Genomic DNA, 26702 nt, shown 5'->3' with positions numbered 1-26702 from the left:
CAGCAAACAAAAGTCAGCTGTTTTTTTCTCAAGTCTAATGTCAAAAAGTTTTACGTTCTTTCGTTTTTCATAATGGAAATCAATTCACAATAATTGACAGCAAAGTTGAGAGGCGGCAGGTAATATCCAACTGGTCTTCCTAGATGACCTTATTAATAGTTATTGATGTAATCCTCCATCAGACTTCTATAAATATATTCATTGCAGTTGCACAGGTCACAAGTCAGTCAATCACAATAGTTATCATTCAAAATAGATAGTGTGTACTAACTTTTACGGATATTATTTTTTATTTCGTTGTTTTATTTACATACTGCAAAAAGTAAAAAAATTATATGGAAATACCCATTTCATTCTTACTTAGCATCATAATAAAATAAACTATATTTTGAAAAAATGTAAATTGGCTTTGTTTAAACACCCTATGCGTGTTGTTTGAATGCTTGATATTTGGGGTTATAAAATGCACAATGCAATTTGTTTATTCTAGTTTTTGTAATGCAAAATAATATACATATATTTTTTATGAATACAGGGTAAGTTTTTTTTCGCTTCGACATTTTTTCACACATTTTTATAATCTTAACTCATTTTCGGACACCGCATGTATATTTTTTATTAATACATGGCTTCATTTTCTTACAACGGTCATTTTTTTCTGCTGATGCTTTTAATAATTTTTGTTAATTTTGGTATTTCCATGTAGTAATTTAATAAAAAAAAATAATTTTTATTTCCAATGTTTTACAGAAATCAAGGCAAAGAGAAAACCCTCGGGTGAGTAGTTTAAAATAAGTAATCAAATAGTTGGAAATGTGGGTAAAATCAAGGTTTATTCATAAGGTTAACAAGGAGGCGAATTCAAAGTCTTCATTGAATGTCAATTTATTGTTTGAAGAATAAATAAACAAAAAATATTTTTATTCGAAACAAAATATTCGTGCACAATCCTATCAATACGCTCTTTTGAAAGATATTTGGAATTTTAAACGTGTTCTGCTTTGTATTTCGCGATTAAAATTTTGACAGCAAGAGAAGAGTAAGGCACGAATTCGCCTTCCTGTTAACCTTATGAATAAACCTTGGGTAAAATCAAAGTGGTATTTCAATTACACAATAGGTTCGTTCGTTTTCTTGGCCAGTAACATTTACTCGGTAAGAATTTGCAGAGTTAATACGAATTTTTCGTTCAAGAGTAAAAATATTGTATCGACACAGCTGATTGAAGCAACAATAAGTTATTAATACTACTGTAATACTGTAATACTTTTTACAAATTATTGAGTAAACGAACGAACCTAATATTCAAATATTGACCTCGATAACAATTTTCCCTTTGTGATATTGAAATGTAAAAATTAGTATATTCTTTGCAGTACGATAACAGACCAATTCTATTCACTTAAGGGAACCCTCATCATTCTCAAATTCAATTTTTCAGAAAAAAATTCCGCTCACTAGAATATTTGAAATGAAAAAATCAGCTAAGATAATTGGTGAAATTTTATTTATTTATTTTTTTAAATCCAAAGTTTTCTCCATCTACTTTGTGATGGGCAATTCAGAAAATTATATGACGGCTATATAATTAAGATTTAAATTTTTGAATAGTTGAAGTTACAATCCCATAATAATCATTTTTTTTATCAGAGAAGAAGTTGGTTCCCTTAATTTTATAACAAATATACCTATTTTAATACAATATTTTTAATGTATATTTTAATTTTATCATTCTAGTCGAAAAAGATTCGGGATTCCTACGGATTGGCTCTTTGAATGTCCGAGTGAAGAAAACGACCGAAGCGTTCAGCAACTTCTTGGGTGTGGGCAATGGCAATGGGAGCTCAATGCCGCCGCCAACTCATCAATATCATCATCATCCACACGCAGCCTCAACAGCAAGTCTCCCTCACCAGCGGCCCCATCGTCACCATCACTATCCACATCATCTTCATCACGGTGGTACGATGCGGAATCAGCATCATCTGCATCCGATGATGATGAAAAAATCATCAACAATGATGCCAAAGAAGAACACGCCATCGTCAATGCATCACCTGGCACCGGGATCGAGGGCGAGTGCACCAATTAATAGCAAACAATTCGATATGCTACATAAAACGTGGGGTTCTGCAGACAATATAAACGGTAATGCTGCAACACATGATGATGATGACGACGACGATGAAGATGAATCCCTAATGCCACCACCACCACCAGGTCTAGATAGTGTTAAGAAACGCCAAAAGAATGTAAAACGTTCATCAATAGCCTCCAATACAACAGATTCACCCAGAGATTCCATATCTTCGACATCAAGCTCAAATTTTAATACTGGCTACAGCAGTATGCCAACCACACCCAATCAGTTACGTTCACCGTTGGGTTTGGGTGCTGTCGCTCACAATCTCAATGTTGATTCTGACTCAGATTCAGCATGTGGTTTTGATTCGAATTGGTCTATAAGTGGTCGCAGTTCCCTAAGCAGTGGCAATCTTAAATCAACGAAATATTAAAAAATATATTTAACATCACTACTATTATTACATACATATGTCGTTATGTATTTGTGAAATGAAAATCTTATTATTATTATTTTATTAATGTCTGTGAATGTCATTAACACTGGCGAACAATTTTAGACGAACAAATAATATGCATTAGATATAAATAACTAAACTCGAAATGTTTTATTCGAACGTTTCTAATCACATATTTTTCTTAAATAACTACATAACAATAAATACAAATATGTGTACACAAGTTTATTTTGTTTTTTTTTTTATATATGTAAAATACACGATAACCACGACATTCGCCGTAAATGGGGTCAAAGAACGTAACTTGCAAATTGAATCGATTTTTTCTAAATTTCTGTAAAAATATTAAACCAGTCTCTAAAATCGAATTTTCCAAACGATTTATACAAGATCTATTCAAAAAAAAAAAAATAAATAAATAAAAATAGCATAATTTTGTTATACGACCATTTGCCACTAGGATACGCACTTAGCTTTACGAATAGTTCTGTAATGGCATAAAATAGCTAACAATGTCCTGATGATTTCATTTGCATCCTTTGTAAAACTGAATATAAACGAAGGAAATATTAAACGATAATGATTCGAGGAAGAAAATGAAAATAGTGCCTTGGGAGAGATAATGGCGGTCTAAAGGAAGAAATTGCATTAATTCTGAAGATCTAAATAATTTAAAGAAGAAAACAGTTTCCTGTTATTAGAATCTGTAATCGAAATAAGTTGTTATGGAGGTATTAAATAAAAACAAACAACAATTGTTAATGTGTGAACTACCCTAAGAGTAATCAGCTGTTTCCAAACTTTTCAACTTTTCAGTACTCTGAGGACTCTTTTTTTCCATAGAAAAAATCCTCAGTACTCTGATGACTCCTCTTTCTATAGAAAAAAATTATCGTAAGTACTCTGAGGACTCTTTTTTTATGAGCTAACCTTAGTGATTTAGTTCTGTCAGACCTCTTTATTGGTAAATAATAAAATACTGATGGAACTGGACGGGAAAGGTAACAAAGTTGTTGCTTATGCGGACGACGTGGTGATATTGATTTCCGGAAAATTTCCGTCAACAATCTCGGACGTTATGCAAAGAGCCTTACTGACGCTGTCCCGTTGGGCCAGGGCGAACGGCCTTGGTGTAAATTCAACAAAGACGGAACTGGTAATGTTCACTAGGAAGCGTAAGCTCAGCGTTTTAGCTCGACCAACACTGGATGGAGTTCAACTTCATATATCTCCGAAGCAAAGTACCTTGGCACAATCCTGGACCGTAATTACGATGGAATAGGAACGCTGAGGAACGGGCGAAGAGAAGGCTGATTGCACTCTATGCATGCAAAACAAACCATCGACTATACACTGGTTGTATAAAACTGTGGTAAGGCCCATCCTATCCTATGGCTCCCTTGTGTGGTGGAACTGTCTGCGCCACAAGTCGACATCCAGTAAATTAGATAAGGAATAAAGAGCCACCTCGATTTTAGTTACAGGATCCAGGAGGAGTACGCCACAAGCAGCTCTGAACGCAATGCTGAATTTTAAGCCTCTGGGCCTCAGCATTAAGTGTCAGGCCGAACGTAGCACCCTAAAACTCCTTGTACATTAGAACTTTTTACCGGGTTAACCTACTTTATGAGGATTTATTTGACATATATGCAAAGGAAATGACAATTGAAACCCACTGGGTTAACGAAATCCGGTTAAATTTAAACGTACTATAAGGCTACATGAACAAAACCTCTGGCGAAGTTGTACCTTTGGGCATGATCGTATCTTATACGAGCCAGGTATGACATTGGACCAACGCGTAAAACTAAGCGACTATATATCACCAGTCCTGAAATTTGACAATATAGATGCCGTTATTCCTAGTAGAGACGACTGGAACCGAAGTAACTCTCCTCTGGACGATCTGGCCTTCTATAGAGACGGATCCAAGATGGAAGAAGGTACAGAGACAGGCGTCTACTGTGAAAGGCTAGGCCTTGAGTTAACCTACAAGCTGGATTGCAACTGTAGTGTTTTCCAAGCTGAAATTAACGAAATTGATAAAAAAAGTCTGGATGCAGACTTCGTTGAACCGGTGACTATCTTCGTGGATAGTCAAGCGGCTCATAAAGCCATCAAATCTTGTTATATCAAATCTGAGGCCGTCCTCAAGTGTAGAACAGCTTTGGATGAACTTACTTACAGCTATCGGCTGTGTTGGGTACCAGGACACCGTGGCATATTGGGTAATGAAAGAGCAGACGAACTAACTAGACGAGGACTTCAATCCACAGATCTAGCAATTTATGACTCAATCAAACCACCCATATGTTATCTTTACCGGAACTATGAGGCGTTCTTCGACGAAAGAGCCTATGAACTTTGCACAACGAACCTAGGTAGGTGCAACGTGTCAAGATCCATTTGGCCGACTCTGTCTACCAAAAGGACGCACTCACTTTTGAACCTGAGCAAAACTGAAATAAGAGTAATGGCAGAAATCCTTACTGATCATTGCAATATCAGGGCCTTTACTAGTAAAATATTCAAAGGCCCTGCGTAAGGTTTCGTAACTATTTAGAAAATCATAGAAGATTTTCAAAGTTTTTTAGAATACCTATAGGAGGTCTCTTCATTTAGACCTGTAGGAGCTTTCCTACTTATTAAGAATACCTGTAGAAGGTTTCCTAACTATTTAGAGGGTCTATGCGAGGTATTCTAATTATTATAGTAGGCCTCCTATATTTTTAGAAGACCTATATGAGGTCTCGTAATTTTTTGAAGTCATGTAAAAGGTTTTCGGATTGTTTAGAATATCTATAGCATATCTCAATTATGCGGAAGGCCTTTAGAACATCTTCAAATTGTTTAGAAGACCTATACAAAGGGTCTATATTGTTTTGAAGTCTTATAGAAGGGTTTCTAATTATTTAGAGAACTTATGGGAAGCCTCCCAATTATTTATAAGACCTGTAGATGACCTTTAATTCTGAAGGTGTTTTATGGGAACTCTTCTAATTATTAAGAGAGCCGATAGGAGATTTTCTAATGACCCAGAATACCAATATGCGATGTCCCAATTATTATAAATCCCGTAGGAGATCTTCAAGAAGATCCATAAGAGCTCTCTCACTTATTTTTTTAGATGATCTATAGGGAGTCTCAAAATTATTTAGATGTTCTACACCAGGTTTCGTAACGGTTTAGAAGTCCCCAAATACACATAGGGTCATAAGGAGATCTTCTAATTATCAGGAATACCTATAAAAAATTTGATAATTATTTAAGAGGGTGGTCCTAAAAATAATTTGCTAAAAATCCATGCTTTTGGGAGTTAAAATTGGCGCTTATGGCCTCAAAAAAGTTAAAAAACCAAACATATGATATCCCTAATTATTTAAAATTCCTTTGGGAGGTCTTCAAATTATCAAAAAGAGCCATATGAGTTCTCTCAATTATTTAGGAGACCTGTAGGAGGTATACCAATTATTAACAGGTCCTATTAGAGGCTTCGTATTTTTTTCGAAGTCTACTTGTTTAGAATACCTTTGGGAGATCTCTCAAATATTAAGATTTCTTGTCTTATAATTATCAAGAAACGCCATTGGAAATCTGCTACTTATTTAGGAGGATGGTTCTGAGAAAAATCTTTCAAAAATTCAGACCTCTGGACCACACGACACGTTGTAGCTCTTCAACTGCCCAGCTAAGCCGACTCATCTATCGCCGAATTCTCTTTGGACGCAACCCGTTCAAGTTGCAACTTCCCTGAATTTGAAGGTAGAGGAAGCAGAACCAGTCAATGAATGACACACATCATGTATTCAGTTGCTACAACAACAACACAGGATTTCTTTTAAATCATTTTTCAAAGGCCTATACAAGGATGGATGGATTATTTACAAATATTTTTTCTCAAGGACATAATCAAAGACAGAAGATGATTTTTTAATGACATAAATAAGTCATGGATTTTTAAAGATTATTTTTTCAAGAACAACTACAAGGTGTAGATTTTTTAAAATTATATTTTCAAGGACCACATTGGACCTGGAACAAACCGATTTACAACCCGATACAACTGAATCGATGAAGATAAGTTAGATAAATTGTGAGATGTTGTTTATTAACAATATTTATAAACATTTTTTGTTGAAAACTGTTATTGAATAATTTTTATTTTGTCTTTATAATGAAATTTAAATTTAATTTAAACAAATCCGCCATAGATAGTGGATGGCACTACCATTCCCAATACAACGGTACATAGGCATTTGATCAAGATGGGATATGCAAATTGGTATGAAAGGGGGAGAAACTTATGGGATGACCTAATATTTTTGTCTGTTTGTCGAGTCTTTATGCATTTTGACAAAATAGTTTATGAAGAAATATCCAGGGGCATGTTAAGAATAAAAACGATAATACCCGAAAATGTTTGTTTAAAATGTAAATAAAATCAGAGATCCGCACATAAAATATATATTTTTATTTTGCTATAAAGAGATTAAAACGTTTAATATTGTTCGCTCTGTTGTTATGATATCGTAACAACTCTGAATTTCCCAGGGGCATCAACAAAAAATTTAGCTTAACAAGGAAGGCGGACATAATAATTTCAAAAATGAAAAAAATCAAGAATATGTTTTTTCTGTTTCAGTCATTCCTCAAGTGAGAGAATAATTTTTATTACACTCTGCTAGTAGGCCTGGCTAGCAGTGCTGCCAGTTAAATTTCATGAAAAATCGTCAATTTTTCAGAAAAAAATCGGCATAATCGGCATTTGTATTTTTAAAAAACGGCAAAAAATCGGCAGCATATAATTTATAAATAAATTCATTTTTTTTGGTTTATAACAAATCAATATTGTTTATTACATTAAAAAAATATAACAAATTCAATTCTGTATAATAAAATAACATAAAAGGTTCATTTTTCTATAAAAAATGTAGATTTTTCTAAAATATAATAATTATTATGTACACTAGTGAGATCTTTCAGATTTACGTATAACACAGGTATTAAGGTCATAAAAATAACTCACAAACTAGTACATATTTTTATTACACATTTTTAGTAATTCATTATCAATTTTGATATTACAACAATTTGAATTATGAGCTTCTAATTTTAGTTTTGTTAAGGTTTACCTGACTAAAAATTCGTTCCACATTTGCTGTGGAGTGTGGAAGAACCATAATTCTTTGTACAAATTTAGACAAAACTGGAAAAGCTAAATTGGAGTCCCCACGTTTAATTTCGGAAAATTTTTAAATTATATTCTGCATTTTCAAAAATTTCTTCAAAATTCAGAAAGTTTAACTCCCTAAACTCGGAGTCTAAAGATTTTCCTTATTCGATGTAAAATGTAAACTAGACAGAGTACAATGCTGACAAAAAATGCAGATATCTAAGCCATTGAAAACGGCTGCGGCGAGTCGCCGATAGTTACAATGATTTAAAGCTGCCAATTTTATATGTTTGTATGGTAACGCCGTGTTAAATTAAAAAGTTAGACAATTTGTGTCGATTGTTGAAATATCGGCAATTCTGAGGCAAAAATCGGAAAATCGGCATTTCCCATTTTTAGAGTGAAAAATCGTCAAAATGCCGATAAATCGGCAAATATGGCAGCCCTGCTGGCTAGTAGTAAAAGGAATTTCCCAAAAATTCCACTCAAAAAATACGATATACGATACCGTAACGTACCGTAAAATTTTATCGAAAATGTTGGATAAGGTTGGCGTCTTGACTATAATTACGGATAATAAAAATTTTCGCGGAAAATTTTTTTATCCGTGAACAAAAAACATTGTTTTTTTTGTTTTTCCATCCAATTTTCGCGGAAATCAATCAAAAAAATAATCAAAAATAATTAATAATTAATTTTGGAAAAATTTTGATGAAAATTAATAGTATAACAGTTTTATAACAGTATAACAGTTAACGGTGCCGCCATCTATTGATTGTTATTCACAATTGTAATGCATTTTCCTGAAAAATTTCAATTTTCCTATATAGATGGTGTGGTATAACATTATGTTATGTCACGATATGGTGACATAACATAATGTTAACTTTTGGGTGAAATGATTTTTATATTCTCTGAAATGCACTGGAATTTTGACAAAAAGGCAATTTCAAAGAGACTGTCATAGCAAAGTGGAGCAGTATTTTGTTTGAAAAAAAAACACACACACAAACAACAAATTATTTATTATGTAAATCATACTCATTTACAATTTTGTTTATTTCAAATTGTCATGTTCGACGTTGTTAAAGCCGAAGATAACAACGAATCGGATAAAGAAGGAAGGCATAACAGTGTAATTCTTTGAGATACATTGTGACACACTCTTCCACCACGCTAAGACGAAATATGTGGAAATTTAGAAAAACGTATCCGAATCAATTGAGCTTTCACAGGAACTCGATGCTGCGGTTGGACTTTCTTTGGTTGTTACTAGGAACTATTATTAATTAAAATTAGCCGTGGAAAATATCTTTACAGTGCACATGTCTTCCGCTGAGACTGTCAATGAAGCAAATCTCATTATTCCAGCTAGGCATTACCAATTTGTTTAAATTATCATCGGAACCACTACCAATCCGAAAAGTCAGCTAATACTTCTCGATAAGTTGAACTATATGTGGCGATTTGCAATATTTGTACTAAATCCAGATAAAATCACATTACATGTGAGATTTATGATTTATAAAAGCTTTTGTTGAAGTCCTTGAAATATCTTTAGTTGTGTTAAATTGGGTCAAAATTCCATAAATTTCATCATTATGTGGTATATGGATTTCTAAAAAATATAATATTTAAATTTATAATAATAATAATAATATGTTTACGTATTTTTTATAAGACAAACTCACAATGACCAAAATGCTACATTATAATTGATCTCTAAAATCAAATTTAGTTTTTAATTTCTTATCAAGAAGGATGTAATGTCGTTTCAGATCGTCGTGGAAACGTAAACCCTCTGTCGTGGAAACGTATCTTTGTGTAAAATTGTCATGTTGTTTGCTATACCTCGAAATAACTTGGCTGTAATTTGGCGTTTTTGTTTCCTAATGTATAGCGAACCTCCGTAACAAAAATGATTAATATTGATCCAAGTTTCGGGATAGCCACCATATAGCGGTACCCCCAATATTCGGTATTTATACCCCTCCCCACACTGTGGTTCGATTTTATGTAAATGGTAGTTACACGAAATTTGGCCGAGGGTATTAAATTGAATGTAGTGATTACAAAAAACAAATTATGTACGCAACGGTTACTCAATTAGGTCCATGTGTTTATATACAGCCCCCATACATAATTTGACTCGATTTCATACAAATGGTACACCAAAGAATCCAAGTCTGTCCGTTTGACATACAATTTTTCATTGATTTCAGAATGGTGTGTATGGGGTTTTTTCAATTGGTTGAAATGTCTGTCTAGATAGAACATTTAATTTCGCCCGATTTCATCTCAATGGTCCTCTAAAGATATTATGACCTTTCTATCTACAGGATATTGTAGATGTTAACATGTATTGGTGAAGGGTATCATATAGTCGGGCCCGTCCGATTTTTGAACTTTCCTTACTGGTTTTGGCATGTTTTTCATCGGAATATGTTGTAATTTGGTATTACGTTTTCTCCTAAAAGATTCTATCGGATTCAGGCATTTTGAATATCCACCTCATGGTGGAGGGTATATAAAGTTCGGCCCGGCCGAATATAACGACTTTTTAAACTTTTTTCTTTATAATATTGAAAAGTTTTAATTGTATTTGTCTACGGTAACAATTTCTTTAATACCAACTGAAAACTTTAAACCAATGCCTTTTTATTAATTCATCCAAAATTTTATTGATAATAAGAACATATGTAAAGTGAATAAAAATGGACATGAACACGATACCATTCTGATGGTATATCATTTCTCATTTCCGCCTAGTGCATATTTTTGCCATCATATGCGATTTGGGCGTATCGTCGTTCCTAGGCTCCAATTGTCCGCTTGAGCAGTATTTAATAAACAAACGCTGTTATAAAAACAATTCATCTACTATGTACCAAAGACATAGAAACCGTAAAGACTCGACAAAATGCATTTTGACAAAATAGTTTGTGAAAAAATATCCAGGGGGAATCAGGCGTAACAGAGGCATGTTAACAATAAAAACGCAAATACGCGATAATATGTGTATAAAATGTAAATAAAATTAGAGATCTGTACTCAAAAAATCTGTTTTTATTTTGTAAGCTTGCGCTATAGCGTTTAAAACGTTTAATATTGTTTGCTCTGTTGTTATGATATCGTAACAACAGAGGAAAAGCCATCTATTGGAAATTGTTGACGTATCGATTGTCCTATCTTTATACTTTTATGTCTTTGCTTTATACTTTTATGTCTTTGCCTTTATAAGATAGGACAATTGATACGTAAGCAATTTCCAACAGATGGCTTTTCCTCTGTTGTTACGATATCATAACAACAGAGAGAACAATATTAAACGTTTTTAATGCTATATCGCAAGCTTATAAAATGAAAATACATATTTTGAGTGCAGGCCTCTAATTTTATTTACATTTTATTCACACATTTTCGCGTATTGGCGTTTTTATTCTTAACATGCCTCTGTTAACCTTGATTCCCCCTGGATATTTTTTCATAAACTATTTTGCCAAAATGCATTTTGTCGAGTCTTTACGGTTTCTATGTCTTTGCCTTTATTTTCGAATTTTCGATAACTGGTAGATGGCGTTAGAAGCAGTCGAAAAGGAGTGAAACGATAGGACAATTGATACGTACGCAATTACCAACAGATGGCTTTTCCTCTGTTGTTACGATATCATAACAACAGAGAGAACAATATTAAACGTTTTTAGTGCTATATCTTAAGCTTATAAAATGAAAATATATATTTTGAGTTCAGACCTCTGATTTTATTTACATTTTATACACACATTATCGCGTATTTGCGTTTTTATTGTTAACATGCCTCTGTTATGCCTGATTCCCCCTGGATATTTTTTTATAAACTATATTGTCAAAATGCATTTTGTCGAGTCTTTACGTTTTCTATGTCTTTGGTGAAACCCTCCATAGAGGAATACTCGTATGAGTTAATAAATTCGACTATAAGATATTTCTTTCAAGTATTATGAATCTCGGGCGTTTTTAATTCGTGTACGTAAAAACCCACACACAACATGACATTACACTCTTATCGATATTAACAAAATATCAATCACAATAAAGAACTATCGATAATAACATCGGTTTAATGTCAGTTCTAGAACACGTGCAGACTTTTGTTTTTATTTTGATTCAACTCGACTCGGAATCGACCGGTATATTTGTAAAAAGAAACATTTTAAAGTTCGTCTAAAAAAACATCAAATATGGGCAAAAAGGATAAAAATAAGAAAAAGGGTAAAGGAGCTGAAAAGACTGCCATGAAGACGGATAAGAAGTTGGCAGCTAAGCAAAAGAAAATGCTTGAAAAGTTGGGCGAGGTAATTTTTGCTATACACTGTTGTTGCTGTAGTTCTTAAAATGTTACCTTTTTTAGGCGGATATTGCCGAGTTAGTAGCCAAGTTGGAAGCAGAAGAAGCCAGACTGAAGACTGTTACTGAAGAAGTTTGCGCCACACCGCCTAGCCCCAGATCAAGCTTCTCATTAGTGACACATCCAGAAAAAGAAGAGCTCATACTGTTCGGTGGTGAATTTTTCAATGGCCAAAGGGTGTGTGTATACAATGACCTGTTTTTCTATAATATTAGTAAAAACGAATGGAAGCTTGTAAAATCCCCTGGAGGACCAGCTCCTAGAAGCGGCCATCAAATGGTCACTGTTGCCACAGATGGAGGACAAATATGGGTATGATAGATCTTAAATCCTGAATTATAATTAGGTCCAGAATGATACATTACTTCTCGTTTTTCAGCTTTTTGGTGGTGAACATGCTAGTCCTTCGCAAATGCAATTCTATCACTACAAAGACTTGTGGATGATGAGTCTTAAGACGCGAAAATGGGAAAAAATCAATACACCAAATGGACCAAGTGCTCGCAGTGGCCACCGTATGGTTGTTGCCAAAAAGAAACTTTTTGTATTTGGCGGCTTCCATGACAATAACCAGTCATATCGTTATTTTAATGACATTCATATATTCTCATTAGAATCTTATACTTGGATGCAAGTAGAAATTGGGGGTGCAGTAGTTCCCCCGCCAAGATCGGCTTGTTGCATGGCTGCAACACCTGAGGGAAAAATTGTTGTTTGGGGAGGCTACTCCAAATCGCAAATGAAGAAAGATGTTGACCGTGGTATAACGCATACGGATATGTATATATTAACACCAGACAGTAAGTTCTTGTCACATTTTACAATAAAAACTATACATCTATTTATTAATTTTTTATTATCAATAGAGAATGCACTCGACTCGAACAAATTCAAGTGGGTTAGCAATAAATGTGGTGGCTACAAACCCTTGCCACGTAGCAGTGTCGGCTGTTGCACAGCCCCCAATGGAAAAGCTTATTGCTTTGGTGGTGTCATGGACATAGATGAGGACGAAGAAGATGTAAAAGGACAATTTGGCGATGAATTGCTGGCACTCGACCTAACAGCAATGTCATGGCGTCTGATTGAAATTATTAAGAAAACTAAACCAGTAAAGAAGGAAACGAAACAGGGGGTATCTGACATTGAAATGAAGGAGGAAGAGGGAACAAAACCACAAACCACGGTTACTAGTGATGGCATTTTTACAATTACCGTGGCAGGTCCCACAACATCACAACCAACCGCCGCTCTTCCAAAAGTACCCAGTCTTTTCCCCAACAGAAGACCGAAAAATGTACCTTCGCCTAGAATGAATCCTGGTCTATGTGTTTGCAAAGGTACTTTGTACATATACGGTGGCTTATACGAAGAGGATAACAAGCAGTATACTTTCAATGACTTCTATGCTTTGGACTTGCACAAATTGGATGAATGGAAGGCAATTATTCCAAATGATATGAATGCTCATGACTGGATAGACAGTGATAGCAGTGACTCGGACGAAAGCGATGATGATGATGAAGACGACGATGATGACGAAGATGAGGATGATTCAGAAATGGACACCGATTAGAATTGCAAAGCTTTTAATAAATATTTTTATTTACAAAAATTTTGAATAACACATTTATTATAGAGAAATGTAACATTAAATGTAATTAAACACAGTTCTGGTTGAACATTTTAATAAGGAAAACCTCCATTTACAAAAACATACATTAAATGCAATTTGTTTCTTTTGGAATGTGTAGGTATTTTAGTTTAACCCGAATATTTCTTGCAATATGCGTTTGGTATCATCGGGACTCTGCACCTTGTGTGAAATGGTACGAGGATCGATAAAAATTTCGTAATCATTGCCACCGGGATCGGTTTTATCGCCAAAGAAATGAATTTCCTTAAATTTATAATTGGCCTCAATGTAGCGCAAGGAATACGTTTTGTCCCAGCCTTTAGGGAAAACATCGAAGCTGATTTGCCCTCCAATGCTGTATGTTAAATCCACATCAGCAAACTCTTTTTTCAGCACCTCAATCATTTTGCTGCGCACATGGTGTTCCTTATCATATTCGGCAAATATATTACGTTCTTCCCTCGAACATTGCCTTCCAATGGGACAAATATTCATCATTCCATTGCGAAATTCCAAGAATGTACCTCTTTTAAATGGCAACTTCAATTCCGATAAATAACGTAATACAAAATTTATGAAGCCCTGAAGAGTATCTTCGCCCAAATGTTTGATTATATTTTGTTTGCCAACTTCCTGACCCTTGTCGATCTGGACCAAACCATTCTCGGGAAAGACAAAATCAAACTTTTCCAGAATTTTGCGTCCGTTCAGTTGTTCAAACATTTTTTCAAGATCCGAGCCGCCCACGATACCGATGGTAGCTCGTGGTTTGATTTCATTGTATAGGAACTCTTCAAAATCAGGTGTTACAGTTGACCGTGGAATGGTTAAGGTTCCGTCTACATCAAAAAGCAGCAAAATTTCATCCTTTTTTAATGTTGTCATATTGGTTAACACCTGTTGTTTTGTATTTCTCCCAACTGTATTGCTCCCTTTGTTATTCACCGGCACAAAATAAATGGAATACCACGTACCAATCGCAAAATTAGAATTTTTGCAGGGTTAACCTACATTAGGAGGATTTATTTGACAAATACGCAATGGAATTGACAATTAAAACCGACTGGGTTAACTAAATCCGGTACAATGTAAATGTACTGATAAAACCATTCACTAATAAAAATAAAATAAACTTAAGAACTCTAGCTATTTCCACATCTTCTCATAAATTTATAAAATTGAAATGTTATGTACTAAGCATTTGCTTTAAAAAGAAATGTAAAATAAATTAAAGATTCTAAAATAAGTTTTCGCCACAACAATAATAACAACAGCGCTTGATAATAAATGCAGATGTTGTATTTTTGTTGGGTTGTCCAGATATTTGGGCCATACTCTAAGTCTTGTGGTTAATTATACACATATTTGACTCCAGTTTTTTTCAAACTCTTTTAATCAGAAGTTGGCATTGCTTCCATTTTGAATTGTGTTCTCTTAAAATTACTTGAAAGTTTTACGTGTTTCGAGTTAAAAGCAACAAAACTGGTAAGAAGAGTAGATTATTTTAGGTACTGGAACGGAACAAACATCATAATCGAAAAATTGTTATTGTAGTAAAAAGTTATACCATCTAGCAGTATAAATGCATGGAATATATTCTTTATTTTTCGTCTATAATTTAAATTAAATGTTGATAGAACAAAACCACATTGATAATAATCTCAAAAATTGCATTTGTTTCCATTAATTGATTAAAAACAACTGTTCCTCCTAAAATACTATATAAAATGACCACATTCGGCAATTTACACATAACATATACATATATAATAAAAAAAAAATCACATCTGTAGTATAAAATGAGATTAACAATATTGGTCATTTGATAAAATATCCGTTTTAGGCAGGCAAACATCTTAAGTAGGTATGTGATTCTTATAAATTCATGAGCTTTTAGAAGTGAGCTTTAACAGAACTGTTTGGGTGCACCAACTCTGGCCCAACACCACCAGCCATCTTATGTACCAAAATGCCGACATCATAGGCCAAACTTTCACAATCCTAAGTTTTTTAAAATAGAAGACATTTAATAAACAAATTAAGTCAAATGTTACATCGTTAACTTACCTCTTTCGTTGCTGCTTCAGCATAGACACGAACAACGTCTTCAGTGCCTGATGGCCGCACAAATGAACGACCACGTTTATAGTTAGCTACTGCTTCATTTATTGCTTCCTGTAAGCCAACAGGAGTTACACAAACTCTCTCAGCATCGGTTGTCGTTATGACATTGCGATCTTGCACTTTAATTTTTAATTGCAAATTGGGCAAATCATCGTAACAACCTAGCCAATCCTTGACATCCCAACCTTTATGATTTAGAATAGTTTCCACCAGTAGCATATCTGATATGGCATCGCCAACTGTCTCATTTATGACGTCGATAATCAGTAAGAATTGTTTTGCCTCAGCATTTCCTTCGTCCGCCGCCTTTTTTATTAAAGTTTTGGCATTGTCACTGAATATAACTGTGCCGTGACCATTGGCTTCAAAGTAAACACCAATATCAAATTCCAGAGCTTTGTGATGTAAATGTTTAACACCAGTTGGAACACACGCAACTGGTACTTTTAATTTGTTAACAATATAATCAGTGGAAGCACCATTTGCATAGGCTGTTTGTACCAGACCCAAGTTTAGTTCCAATCCACATTTCTTGACCATGTCCATAAGATAATCGGCGATTAAGGTAGCAATGCGATCGCCATCCAATAAATGGAAGACACCATTCTCATCGGTGAAGAAGTATACTATACGATCCGCATCACCATCCACACTGACACACCGTGTGTTAGGTTCAGCCTTCGGCATACATATGGGGACTTTTTGTTGTACCTTAACATGATCAGCACCACAATCCTGGTTAATTCTTCCATCGCCTTTGTTGAAGACATCAACTTGTAGGGTGTTGTTCATCCTTTTGATGAACTGTAACATTTTACGTGCCCCGACACCATTGGCACCATCAAACAATACCAGGTTTTTGTAATTGCCGTTTTCTAATTTATCACCGCGTAGAGCATTGAAAGCTGTAATGAGCTTGGTATAGTAGCCCTCCTCAGTTGGCTGTCCATAGGCACCTTTGGTATTGGCAGCCACCACATAGTAATGCATCATTGGCGTTGTTACAATTCCAAATTCTTTAACGTTTCCCTTCAAAGCAATAACACCATCAGCAACGGCCTTTAATAGGCGTGGGCTATGATAACGATTATCCATTCCTACATAAACATTCGATGAGGAACTAACATCAATGCTATTCTCTTTGATAATTTTTCCAACTTGTTCTTCAAGTTCTTGGTCGGTGACATTGGCTAACTCTGTGGCAATAGATTCCCAACTGGGATCTAACATTTCTCCTTTGGGGTCAATAAGTTTAACACCATTATCGGGTTCAGGATTATGTGAAGCAGTAATCATAACACCAATGACAGCGCCGCCAAGTACGCGAGATCTTAGGGTTGCCAAAACTCCCATACGAAACATGACGCTGTCCAGATTTTCAGCTCTGTAGTAAGAAAAAAAGATAAGTGATCGATTGGCTTATTTTAAAATATTTTAGAAAAGTCAATCAAAAATAAACAGAATATACATTGATATAGATAGCAATCAGTCCTTTTCTGGACATAAATTCACCGTGAAGTTTTTGTCTCTTCTCTATAAAGTTATTCGGCAAATTTTCAACTTTTAATTTATTTTTATGTTTTTATAAAGTTAAAATAACATTTTTTTAAATTAATAAATAAAATATTTCAAAATTAAATTACAAATGGGCAACACATATTACAACTTAAATTACAATATGGCAACACGAATATTTTTTCAACCACCATTTTCGAAAATCCGAATCCGCTTCTCGCGTTTTTTGCTTCTCCCTATTCATTCAGAATAAGGCGAGAATGTGAAAGCGAAACATTTTTCACAAGCGAAATCTCTCTCTAACGAATATCCAGAATAAGGCTGAATAGTGTCGCAGCCGTATTACCCTGGATTGATCCCTTGTATCTTTTCTCGTTAATACAACTAAGGAGATCTATAAATTAATTGAAACCTCATTTTTACAATAATATCGGAGCCGTAGTCCCCTGATCTGATCCTATCAAAATATTCTCTTTTATACAACTACGTAGACCTATAAATTGATGGAAGCAGAATTGTGGAGATGAACTAGATTTCAGAATTGAAAATAACACAGTCATAAGAGCATTCGAAGAGGATGATAAATATATATGTATATATATATCTTCATTACTAGACCTCGGATTTTGCATATTTGCATATTTTTTAATAATGAAGATATCGAAATTCTGATTGGACACAAATTCGTTTCAAAGGATTTAGAATTATTAGAAGGGTTCATATTTTTTAATTTTTTGCATATTTGCATATTTTGCATATGCACGAGATATGCAAAAAATATGCAAAATATGCAAAAAATATGCAAAATATGCAAAAAATATGCAAAATATGCAAAAAATATGCAAAATATGCAAAAAATATGCAAAATATGCAAAATATATGCAAAATATGCAAAAAATATGCAAAATATGCTAGGTCGATATGCAATAAATATGCAAAATATATGCATAAAATATGCAAAATATATGCTAAAATATGCAAAATATATGCAAAATATGCAAACATATGCAAAATATGCAAACATATGCAAAATATGCAAAAATATGCAAACATATGCAAAATATGCAAAATATATGCAAAATATATGCAAAATATATGCAAAATATGCAAACATATCCAAACATATGCAAAATATGCAAAATATATGCAAATATATGCAAAATATGCAAACATATGCAAAATATGCAAAAATATGCAAAATATGCAAAAATATGCAAAATATATGCAAAATATGCAAACATATGCAAAATATGCAAAAAATATGCAAAATATGCAAAAAATATGCAAAATATGCAAAAAATATGCAAAATATGCAAAAAATATGCAAAATATGCAAAATATATGCAAAATATGCAAACATATGCAAAATATGCAAAAAATATGCAAAATATGCAAAATATATGCAAAATATGCAAAAAATATGCAAAATATGCTAGGTCGATATGCAATAAATATGCAAAATATATGCATAAAATATGCAAAATATATGCTAAAATATGCAAAATATATGCAAAATATGCAAAAATATGCAAACATATGCAAAATATGCAAAATATATGCAAAATATATGCAAAATATGCAAACATATCCAAACATATGCAAAATATATGCAAATATGAGCAACATATTTCACAAATGCAATCATTTTAATCAAAAAAAAAAATTCAGGGTAGTTTTCGAATTTGTGTGCTTTCTTTATTTTTAACTTATAGAAATCTAATTGTGTATGTATGCGTTTCATGGTTCAACTGTTAGATTTTTGGGGCATTATGAAAAATTTGCTAAATATATGTATAAAACATGCAAACATATATAACCGTTATATGGCGATATACTAAAACGTGGACCGATATATCCCATTTCCAATACCAAATATCCTAGGAGTAATAATAATATATGTGCAAAAGTTCAAAGTTCTATCTTTAATATTGCGACCTAGCATACCGTGCATATATTTTGCATATTTTGCATATTTTTGCATATGTTTGCATATTTTGCATATTTCTGCATATTTTGCATATTTCTGCATATTTTTGCATATTTTGCATATGTTTGCATATTTTGCATATATTTTGTATATTTTGCACATATTTTGCATATTTCTGCATATATTGCATATTTTGCATATGTTTGCATATTTTGCATATTTTGCATATTTCTGCATATTTTGCATATTTTGCATATTTTTGCATATTTTGCATATTTTTGCATATTTTGCATATGTTTGCATATTTTGCATATTTCTGCATATTTTGCATATTTTGCATATTTCTGCATATTTCTGCATATTTCTGCATATTTTTTGCATATTTTGCATATTTTGCATATTTTTGCATATTTTGCATATTTTTGCATATTTTTGCATATTTTGCATATATTTTGCATATTTTGCATATATTTTGCATATTTCTGCATATATTGCATATTTTTGCATATTTTGCATATGTTTGCATATTTTGCATATTTCTGCATATTTTGCATATTTTTGCATATTTTGCATATTTTTGCATATTTTGCATATTTTTGCATATTTTGCATATTTTGCATGTTTTTGCATATTTTGCATATCGACAATGCATATTTTGTATATTTTTTGCATATATTTATCGCATATCGACCTAGCATACCGTGCATATTTTTTGCATATTTTGCATATATTTTGCATATTTTGCATATTTTTTGCATTTTTTGCATATTTTTTGCATATTTTGCATATTTTTTGCATATTTTGCATATTTTTTGCATATTTTTTGCATATATTTTGCATATTTTTTGCATATATTTTGCATATTTTTTGCATATTTTTTGCATATTTTTGACATGACCCCAAATATCGATCAATTAAAGCATGAAACGCCTAAATACAAAATTTGAGTCCAATCGGATAAAGCATAAAAAATATGCAAAAATCCGAGGTCTATTCATTACAGACAAATACTAGGTACTTTTCGTTATCTTATTAAGTAGTATCTTGAAGTTTTCGTATTGCTTTTCTTGAACTACTTTTGGTACCACTTTTCGTGTTTGATAAATGGTCGTATTGCTGAACTCCTATAGTACCCTCCTACATTGGCAAACTAGTTGTTCATTTTCTTCGTTTTGATATCGTGTTTGCCTTGTATGCGAGTGTAGTATTGAGGTGGCAAAAAAAACTAAACCTAAAAAGTAAAAGTGTTGTTATAAACACATTCCAGTTGTGCCCATTTCTTATAGATGTAGTGTTGTTGTTGTTGCAACGAAAAACCAGACCACTTGGCATTTAGCTCTTGAATCGACAATGCACATGTTACACCTTTTACGATTTCTTTGTTAACACAGCAACCTTTCAACCGAAAAATAGGTCGAATAGGAAGTGCTTAAAGATTTTATTTTTTCTTTTTAATATGGAAATTAAATTTTGTTTCTATTAATAGAAATTGACTATCAGCCGGTTTTCCTATGTATTGTGAAGATATCTATAGGGGGTGCAGCAGCATAATATTTACATATATGTTACTCACTTTCCACGGAATCCAGCTGTTCCATACTGTATGGGATCGTTCGATTTCTTTTGATACATTTCCCGAGCAAAAGCATATACTGTTCGCAAATTAATCGACATTGTGATTCAGTTTCTTTTTTTAACTGAAAATTATGTTACAAGTTTTTTCTAAATATTTCGAAATGGTAAAGTATTTTGGAACCCTGATGACCGATGTGGACCGACCCCACTTAATCCAAACAAAAGCACCAAGTGACTAGAGTTGACAAACTATCGATGACACCGTCGAACGTATCGATACCTCTCTTGTGTCAATATCGATTTATATTTCATCTTATCGATTATATCAGCAGTTTTTGATGTCATGTTTACATGAGACCAAGGTTTCTCAAGTTGGCTACCAAAATACATTATATCATATCACTTTTAACATATCACTTTTAACATTTCACTTGGGTGTCCTTATTAGTAGATCTTGATTCCAAGCAAATCAGATGTTTCAAGGTTGCTATCCATGGTTTATTAGCAGCAAATCAAGTTATTGAGAAATAACAACTGTTCTCCGATTCCTGCCTTGGTGACCTTATTAATAGATGTTGTTTCTGTCAAAATCCATTATTGTGAATATTCATATGCAGTCGAATTCGGATAAGCCATGGCCTATAAATAAGGTCAGCAAGGGAGACCAGCTGATTATCGATACCTATCAAGTTTGCTGTCAAAATGCATTATTGTGAATTGACTTCCATTATGAAAACGTAAACAAAGTCGAAATTTTTGACATTAGACTTGAGAAAAAACAGCTGTTTTCCGATTTCGATTGCTATCTTGGTGACCTTATTTATAGGCCATGGGATAAGCGAACTCGGGTTTATCGAAAAAATCGGTTAATTGAAGTTAATAATTGGTCTGTTCCCGTACTGCAAGAATCTACCCAATTTTACTATTTTCTTCGATATAAAGGAAAAGGGAAAAAGTGTTATCGGATTAAAAATAGTAGTTTTTTGCATTACGGGAACATACCAAAAAAAGGAAGTTCTTACTCAATTAATTTTTTGATTTATTCATTTCACGATTTTTCAGATCGAACGCATTGTTTAAGCGTAACGCAAGTTTTGCTTATCCGAGGTCCTTAATTGAAAATCCTGCATAAGAGCAAAAAAATTACCGAAATTACGCGGTTTCTCTTAAGCGAATTCGACAGTATATGACACAAGGTCTATTAATAAGGTCATTCAGGGAGACCAACTGGATATAAGCTGTCTCTCAAGTTTGATGCCAAGATCCATTATTGTGAATTTATTTCCATTCTGAAAATGTAAACAGTCAAAACATTACATTAATTATACTTATTTATAATTGTACTTAAATTATTAGGGTACCCATATTCAATATAAATTAAACACGAATCAATGAAATAGTTTTATTTAATTTTTTATTTGTATAAAATATGGACGGAATTTGTTACTTTTATAAATGATTTTTGTAAAGGCACTTGTCTATAAAATACAGCTTTATATATATATCTAGCTATATATATGTATGTTAAATTATAGTTGTAAAAATATGTTGTGCTATATAAATCAATGATGTTTGTACCTATAAAAACAATTCGAGTTTTTCTTTCTTTCTTAATAGTAATTGAAGTAATTGAACTTCTTAATAGTTAATTGAAGTTAATAATTGGTCTGTTCCCGTACTGCAAGAATCTACCCAATTTTACTATTTTCTTCGATATAAAGGAAAAGGGAAAAAGTGTTATCGAATTAAAAATAGTAGTTTTTTGCATTACGGTAACATACCAAAAAAAGGAAGTTCTTACTCAATTAATTTTTTGATTTATTCATTTCACGATTTTTCAGATCGAACGCATTGTTTAAGCGTAACGCAAGTTTTGCTTATCCGAGGTCCTTAATTGAAAATCCTGCATAAGAGCAAAAAAATTACCGAAATTACGCGGTTTCTCTTAAGCGAATTCGACAGTATATGACACAAGGTCTATTAATAAGGTCATTCAGGGAGACCAACTGGATATAAGCTGTCTCTCAAGTTTGATGCCAAGATCCATTATTGTGAATTTATTTCCATTCTGAAAATGTAAACAGTCAAAACATTACATTAATTATACTTATTTATAATTGTACTTTAATTATTAGTGTACCCATATTCAATATAAATTAAACACAAATCAATGAAATAGTTTTATTTAATTTTTTATTTGTATAAAATATGGACGGAATTTGTTACTTTTATAAATGATTTTTGTAAAGGCACTAGTCTATAAAATACAGCTTTATATATATCTAGCTATATATATGTATGTTAAATTATAGTTGTAAAAATATGTTGTGCTATATAAATCAATGATGTTTGTACCTATAAAAACAATTCGAGTTTTTCTTTCTTTCTTAATAGTAAATTGTTTGGAATGTTTGGTTTCTCAATAAAAAATGATATGTTTGTTTGTTTTTAAACAGAGATTCTTAGCAAAGAGAACAATGATGCCGTTGAGAACAGCAACATTGAGAATGATGTTGAAATTTTCATGGATCCAGCATGACAGTCGGTAATACGTCTAGCACGCATAAAATCGCTACCCAAGTAAATGTCATAACGTCTCTGGTTGGGAGGAATAACTTTCAATTGCCGTGTGGCATCTTGGAAGATAAGATCGTAGTAATTTAATGGCGATGAGAACATGCTGAAACTGAACGCATCAACATTCTTACGTCCATACAATTGTTGGGCATATGTTAAGAGATTTATATAGGCATTAATTTCTGTTTCGTTATAATTGACTCCACCCCGTGTAACAATTGCATTTGCTTTTACCTTTCCAAGGTTGCACTTTTTATAGTCTTGTAGTTCAGCTCGTTTGCCATCGGTACAGAGTAGTTCAAAATCGTCATTTAGAGCATTACGTGCCCACCATTCTTTCCGCTTTCCTCCGGTGTTTTCCATAACTGTGGTGTGTTTCATAAATGCAACATGACCACCGCCCTCCACTAGACACCGGAATGCCCCCGTATGACCATAGTAGTCCTCAGATGCATCACGACGGCAATAACGATAACTTGTTCCATGACAGAGATCACACATACTGTCATAAGGCACCCCAGTATTATATTCATTGCTAATGGCACCTGGAATACACGACTTTGTGAAATACTCAGCTGCAGCTCTTATTGAGTCGCAACCATATGGTCTTATCCAGCCATTTGAAATCATATGTGCCAAAGGATATGTCCAGCCAGCTGCTGTATTTATACCAGTGTGGCAGGTATATTTTCCCTTCAGATAGGTCAATTCAGTATCGCGATCTTCTTCTTTGGCTACCGCCACAACATAATATTCCGGTTCACCAAGATTATAAACTTCCGACATAAAGGGAATTAAGTCATATGTTAAGCCAGCGGTATATACGTCTCCTGCATCGAAAACTGCAATATCAGCTTTACCCGATTGTATCCACTGCATACAATTTATATGGGAATGCATTTTCTTACAAATTAACTCTGGCTTTAAAATTTGTGCTTTAAGGGCGATCTGAAAGAGTGAAGGTCTAAGTAATTGCATTAATATGTACAAGAATTCTATTTACCCTCATTTTTATACATTTCTCCAGTTCAGGGTCAGATGTTACACATAGTGTCATTGAAGGTACGGGACATTCACGTAAGCCATAAATGTAATCAATCGAATTCTGCAGATATTTGCTGAATGACTGATCGTCCTCATTGATTACTGCCAGGGATTTGGCAACATCCTAACAATGTAAAATATTAGTTCTGCTGACTCTTTATAAACAACAAAAAATTAAAACTTACTTGGAATAATAAATTTGTTTTTCCATAGCGTTTCGATTCGAAAATGTTAAACTTTACATATTGCACAGAAGTATTGAGATTATCGGTACGTTCGGTAGTAAAACTGCTATCCAAACGATCGTTGCGAGCATTAGAAAAACGATTGCGATTATATTGATCATACGACTGGGAATTATAATTGTCATAGGGATTATTGCGTTCATTATTGTAATTGTTTTCGTAATTAAATCCCCTATTTCGATTCGAATTGCCCTGTTGTTGTGGGTCGTCTTTTAGACCATCCGAATAGAGCTCAACAATTTTTCTCAAAAATTTCTGATATTTTTTTCGTTCTAAAAATGTTCTTGCCGATGACGTGACCACCGCATCTGATGGTATAAGTCCCCAGTTGCATTGGCGAAATTCTGAAACCGGAACACGCCTTCCATCGCGACACAATAGTTCAAAACGTTCGGGAGATATGCTTTCTGTAATGAATAAAGTATGGCATTATTATTAAATAACAGGAAAAAGTACATGTATTAATAATAAATAAAATAAATTATAATAGTAGTTCTTAATTTTTTAACCACTTGTACATATAACTAAATATAACAACTCTTTGTTTACGATATGTACCGTATTGAGTGAATCAAACTCATATCTGAATTTTTCTGTAGTTAAAAAAAATGTCTTTTATTATTCAAAGAGAATAAGTTAATTCTTCGATTTTTTAGCAGAATTTAAGAAAAGTAGAAATTTCTACAAAATAATTTTATCATCATTTCATGTCAGTCGAAATATAAATTGACTGAAATCATCAAAACTTTTTTTTTTTTTGTAGACACAAAATAAAAAAATTGTTCAATACTTACTAAACTCAGGACTCTCAAGCATTTCAAAAACAGTTGAATCACGTAGAAACGCCACATCACCTGCTTCGAGAAGGCAACGGAATGCACCATCATAACCATAGTAAGGATCCGCAGCTGAACAGCGTCCCACCGGAATTTTGCCAGTACATAAAGTGCATAGCCTTAAAAAAATGTTATAGTATATTAAAGCGATATTTTAATCCCATTTATTTTTCCAACTTACTTATCTGAATTATCACCAATAGGATTATATTTGTCAATTAATGAGTAGACAGCACATGAATTGTTAAAATAATTAGCAGCAGTTTTGACTTGATTGTTGCAATCAACGACCTCCATTCCACCCTCACGTTGTAGCTATTTTTTTTTTTGACAATAATAATTAATTAATTTTAATTAATTACAATAGCTAAATGTTTTAATGATTAATTTTACCGTGTATATAGGAACTATCCATCCAGCCAAACTGCCTACCCAAGGAAAGCAAGCCTTTTTCTGACGCAAATCTCTCAAGCTTGTTACATCTTGTAAAGTACCAGCTTTTACAACAGCCACGGAGTGATAATTTGTAAAACCACCTTCGAATTTTTCTTGCATAAGTGGAATAAGGGAATTGTAACGACCAGCGGTAAAAACATCTCCAGCATCTAGCGATGTTATGTGGGCATTTTCGTGATCGATGTGATGTATACATTCATCAGCACTGTATGCCTTAAAACATGTCAGATTCAATAGAGCATCATCGAACAGGGCACGATCTCGTTCAATTGCTTGAGTTAAATTCTGACACTTGTATTGTTCTTCCTGGCTTTTGGTACACCAAATGACATGGTCCACTTTTTGTTCAACAAAGTTATATTGGGCTAAAAATAAAAAAAAAAAACACAATAAATATTAAAGTGTTGTTTAGCCTAGTTTTTGCGTCGACTAATCTGTCGGATTTTGTTCTGTCCACCAACGCCCTAAAATGAAATTTCACTTATAAAACCTACCATTTATGTGACCAATTGCCAAAAGCAATGCAATAAATAATAATATATTACACATGTTGCACGTATTTTCGATTAAACAAATAAGAACATTTTTTTAAAAAACAAACAGAACAAAAATAATTAAATATTAAAAGGCACGCCCAAATACACTGACGAATAAATACAACAACACG

The 26702-nt window shown here is 33.2% G+C and overlaps 5 protein-coding genes across 5 annotated transcripts; 2 read left to right on the top strand and 3 right to left on the bottom strand.

Moving 5' to 3' along the window:
- Window positions 1-750: 750 nt before the first annotated feature.
- LOC133324283 (uncharacterized) lies at window positions 751-2516 on the top strand (the record flags this gene model as incomplete). Its single annotated transcript, XM_061533128.1, has 2 exons — window positions 751-777; window positions 1738-2516. Coding segments are annotated over 2 exons (806 nt in total), but the record flags the coding sequence as incomplete, so codon positions are not given.
- Window positions 2517-11933: 9417 nt separating this feature from the next.
- LOC133324282 (kelch domain-containing protein 4-like) lies at window positions 11934-13676 on the top strand. The gene is made up of 4 exons (XM_061533127.1): window positions 11934-12047; window positions 12104-12412; window positions 12480-12900; window positions 12967-13676. Exons 1-4 carry the CDS (start codon window positions 11934-11936, stop codon window positions 13674-13676), a joined length of 1554 nt encoding a protein of 517 aa, XP_061389111.1.
- Window positions 13677-13859: 183 nt separating this feature from the next.
- Window positions 13860-14621, bottom strand: LOC133324280 (phosphomannomutase-like). The gene has a single exon (XM_061533126.1). The coding sequence runs from the start codon at window positions 14619-14621 to the stop codon at window positions 13860-13862; it is 762 nt and encodes a 253-aa protein (XP_061389110.1).
- Window positions 14622-15615: 994 nt separating this feature from the next.
- LOC133324284 (phosphoacetylglucosamine mutase-like) lies at window positions 15616-20983 on the bottom strand. Its single transcript, XM_061533129.1, has 3 exons — window positions 20876-20983; window positions 15804-17244; window positions 15616-15737 (listed from the first exon to the last, which is right to left on the bottom strand). The coding sequence occupies exons 1-3, from the start codon at window positions 20974-20976 to the stop codon at window positions 15630-15632; spliced, it is 1650 nt and encodes a 549-aa protein (XP_061389113.1). The 5' UTR covers window positions 20977-20983; the 3' UTR covers window positions 15616-15629.
- Window positions 20984-23325: 2342 nt separating this feature from the next.
- On the bottom strand, window positions 23326-26584 carry LOC133324279 (transferrin 2-like). Its single transcript, XM_061533125.1, has 7 exons — window positions 26530-26584; window positions 25973-26400; window positions 25761-25894; window positions 25538-25698; window positions 24684-25150; window positions 24458-24622; window positions 23326-24402 (listed from the first exon to the last, which is right to left on the bottom strand). The coding sequence occupies exons 1-7, from the start codon at window positions 26582-26584 to the stop codon at window positions 23326-23328; spliced, it is 2487 nt and encodes an 828-aa protein (XP_061389109.1).
- Between the last annotated feature and the right edge of the window lie 118 nt (window positions 26585-26702).

The sequence above is a fragment of the Musca vetustissima genome, unplaced genomic scaffold (genome assembly GCF_032173495.1).
Source record: "Musca vetustissima isolate MV318-11 ecotype Yass unplaced genomic scaffold, APGP_CSIRO_Mvet_v1 utg229954, whole genome shotgun sequence".
Lineage (NCBI taxonomy): Eukaryota > Metazoa > Arthropoda > Insecta > Diptera > Muscidae > Musca > Musca vetustissima.
The sequence above is the reverse complement of the archived record's forward strand: the minus strand, read 5'-3'. Positions and strand labels throughout refer to the sequence as shown.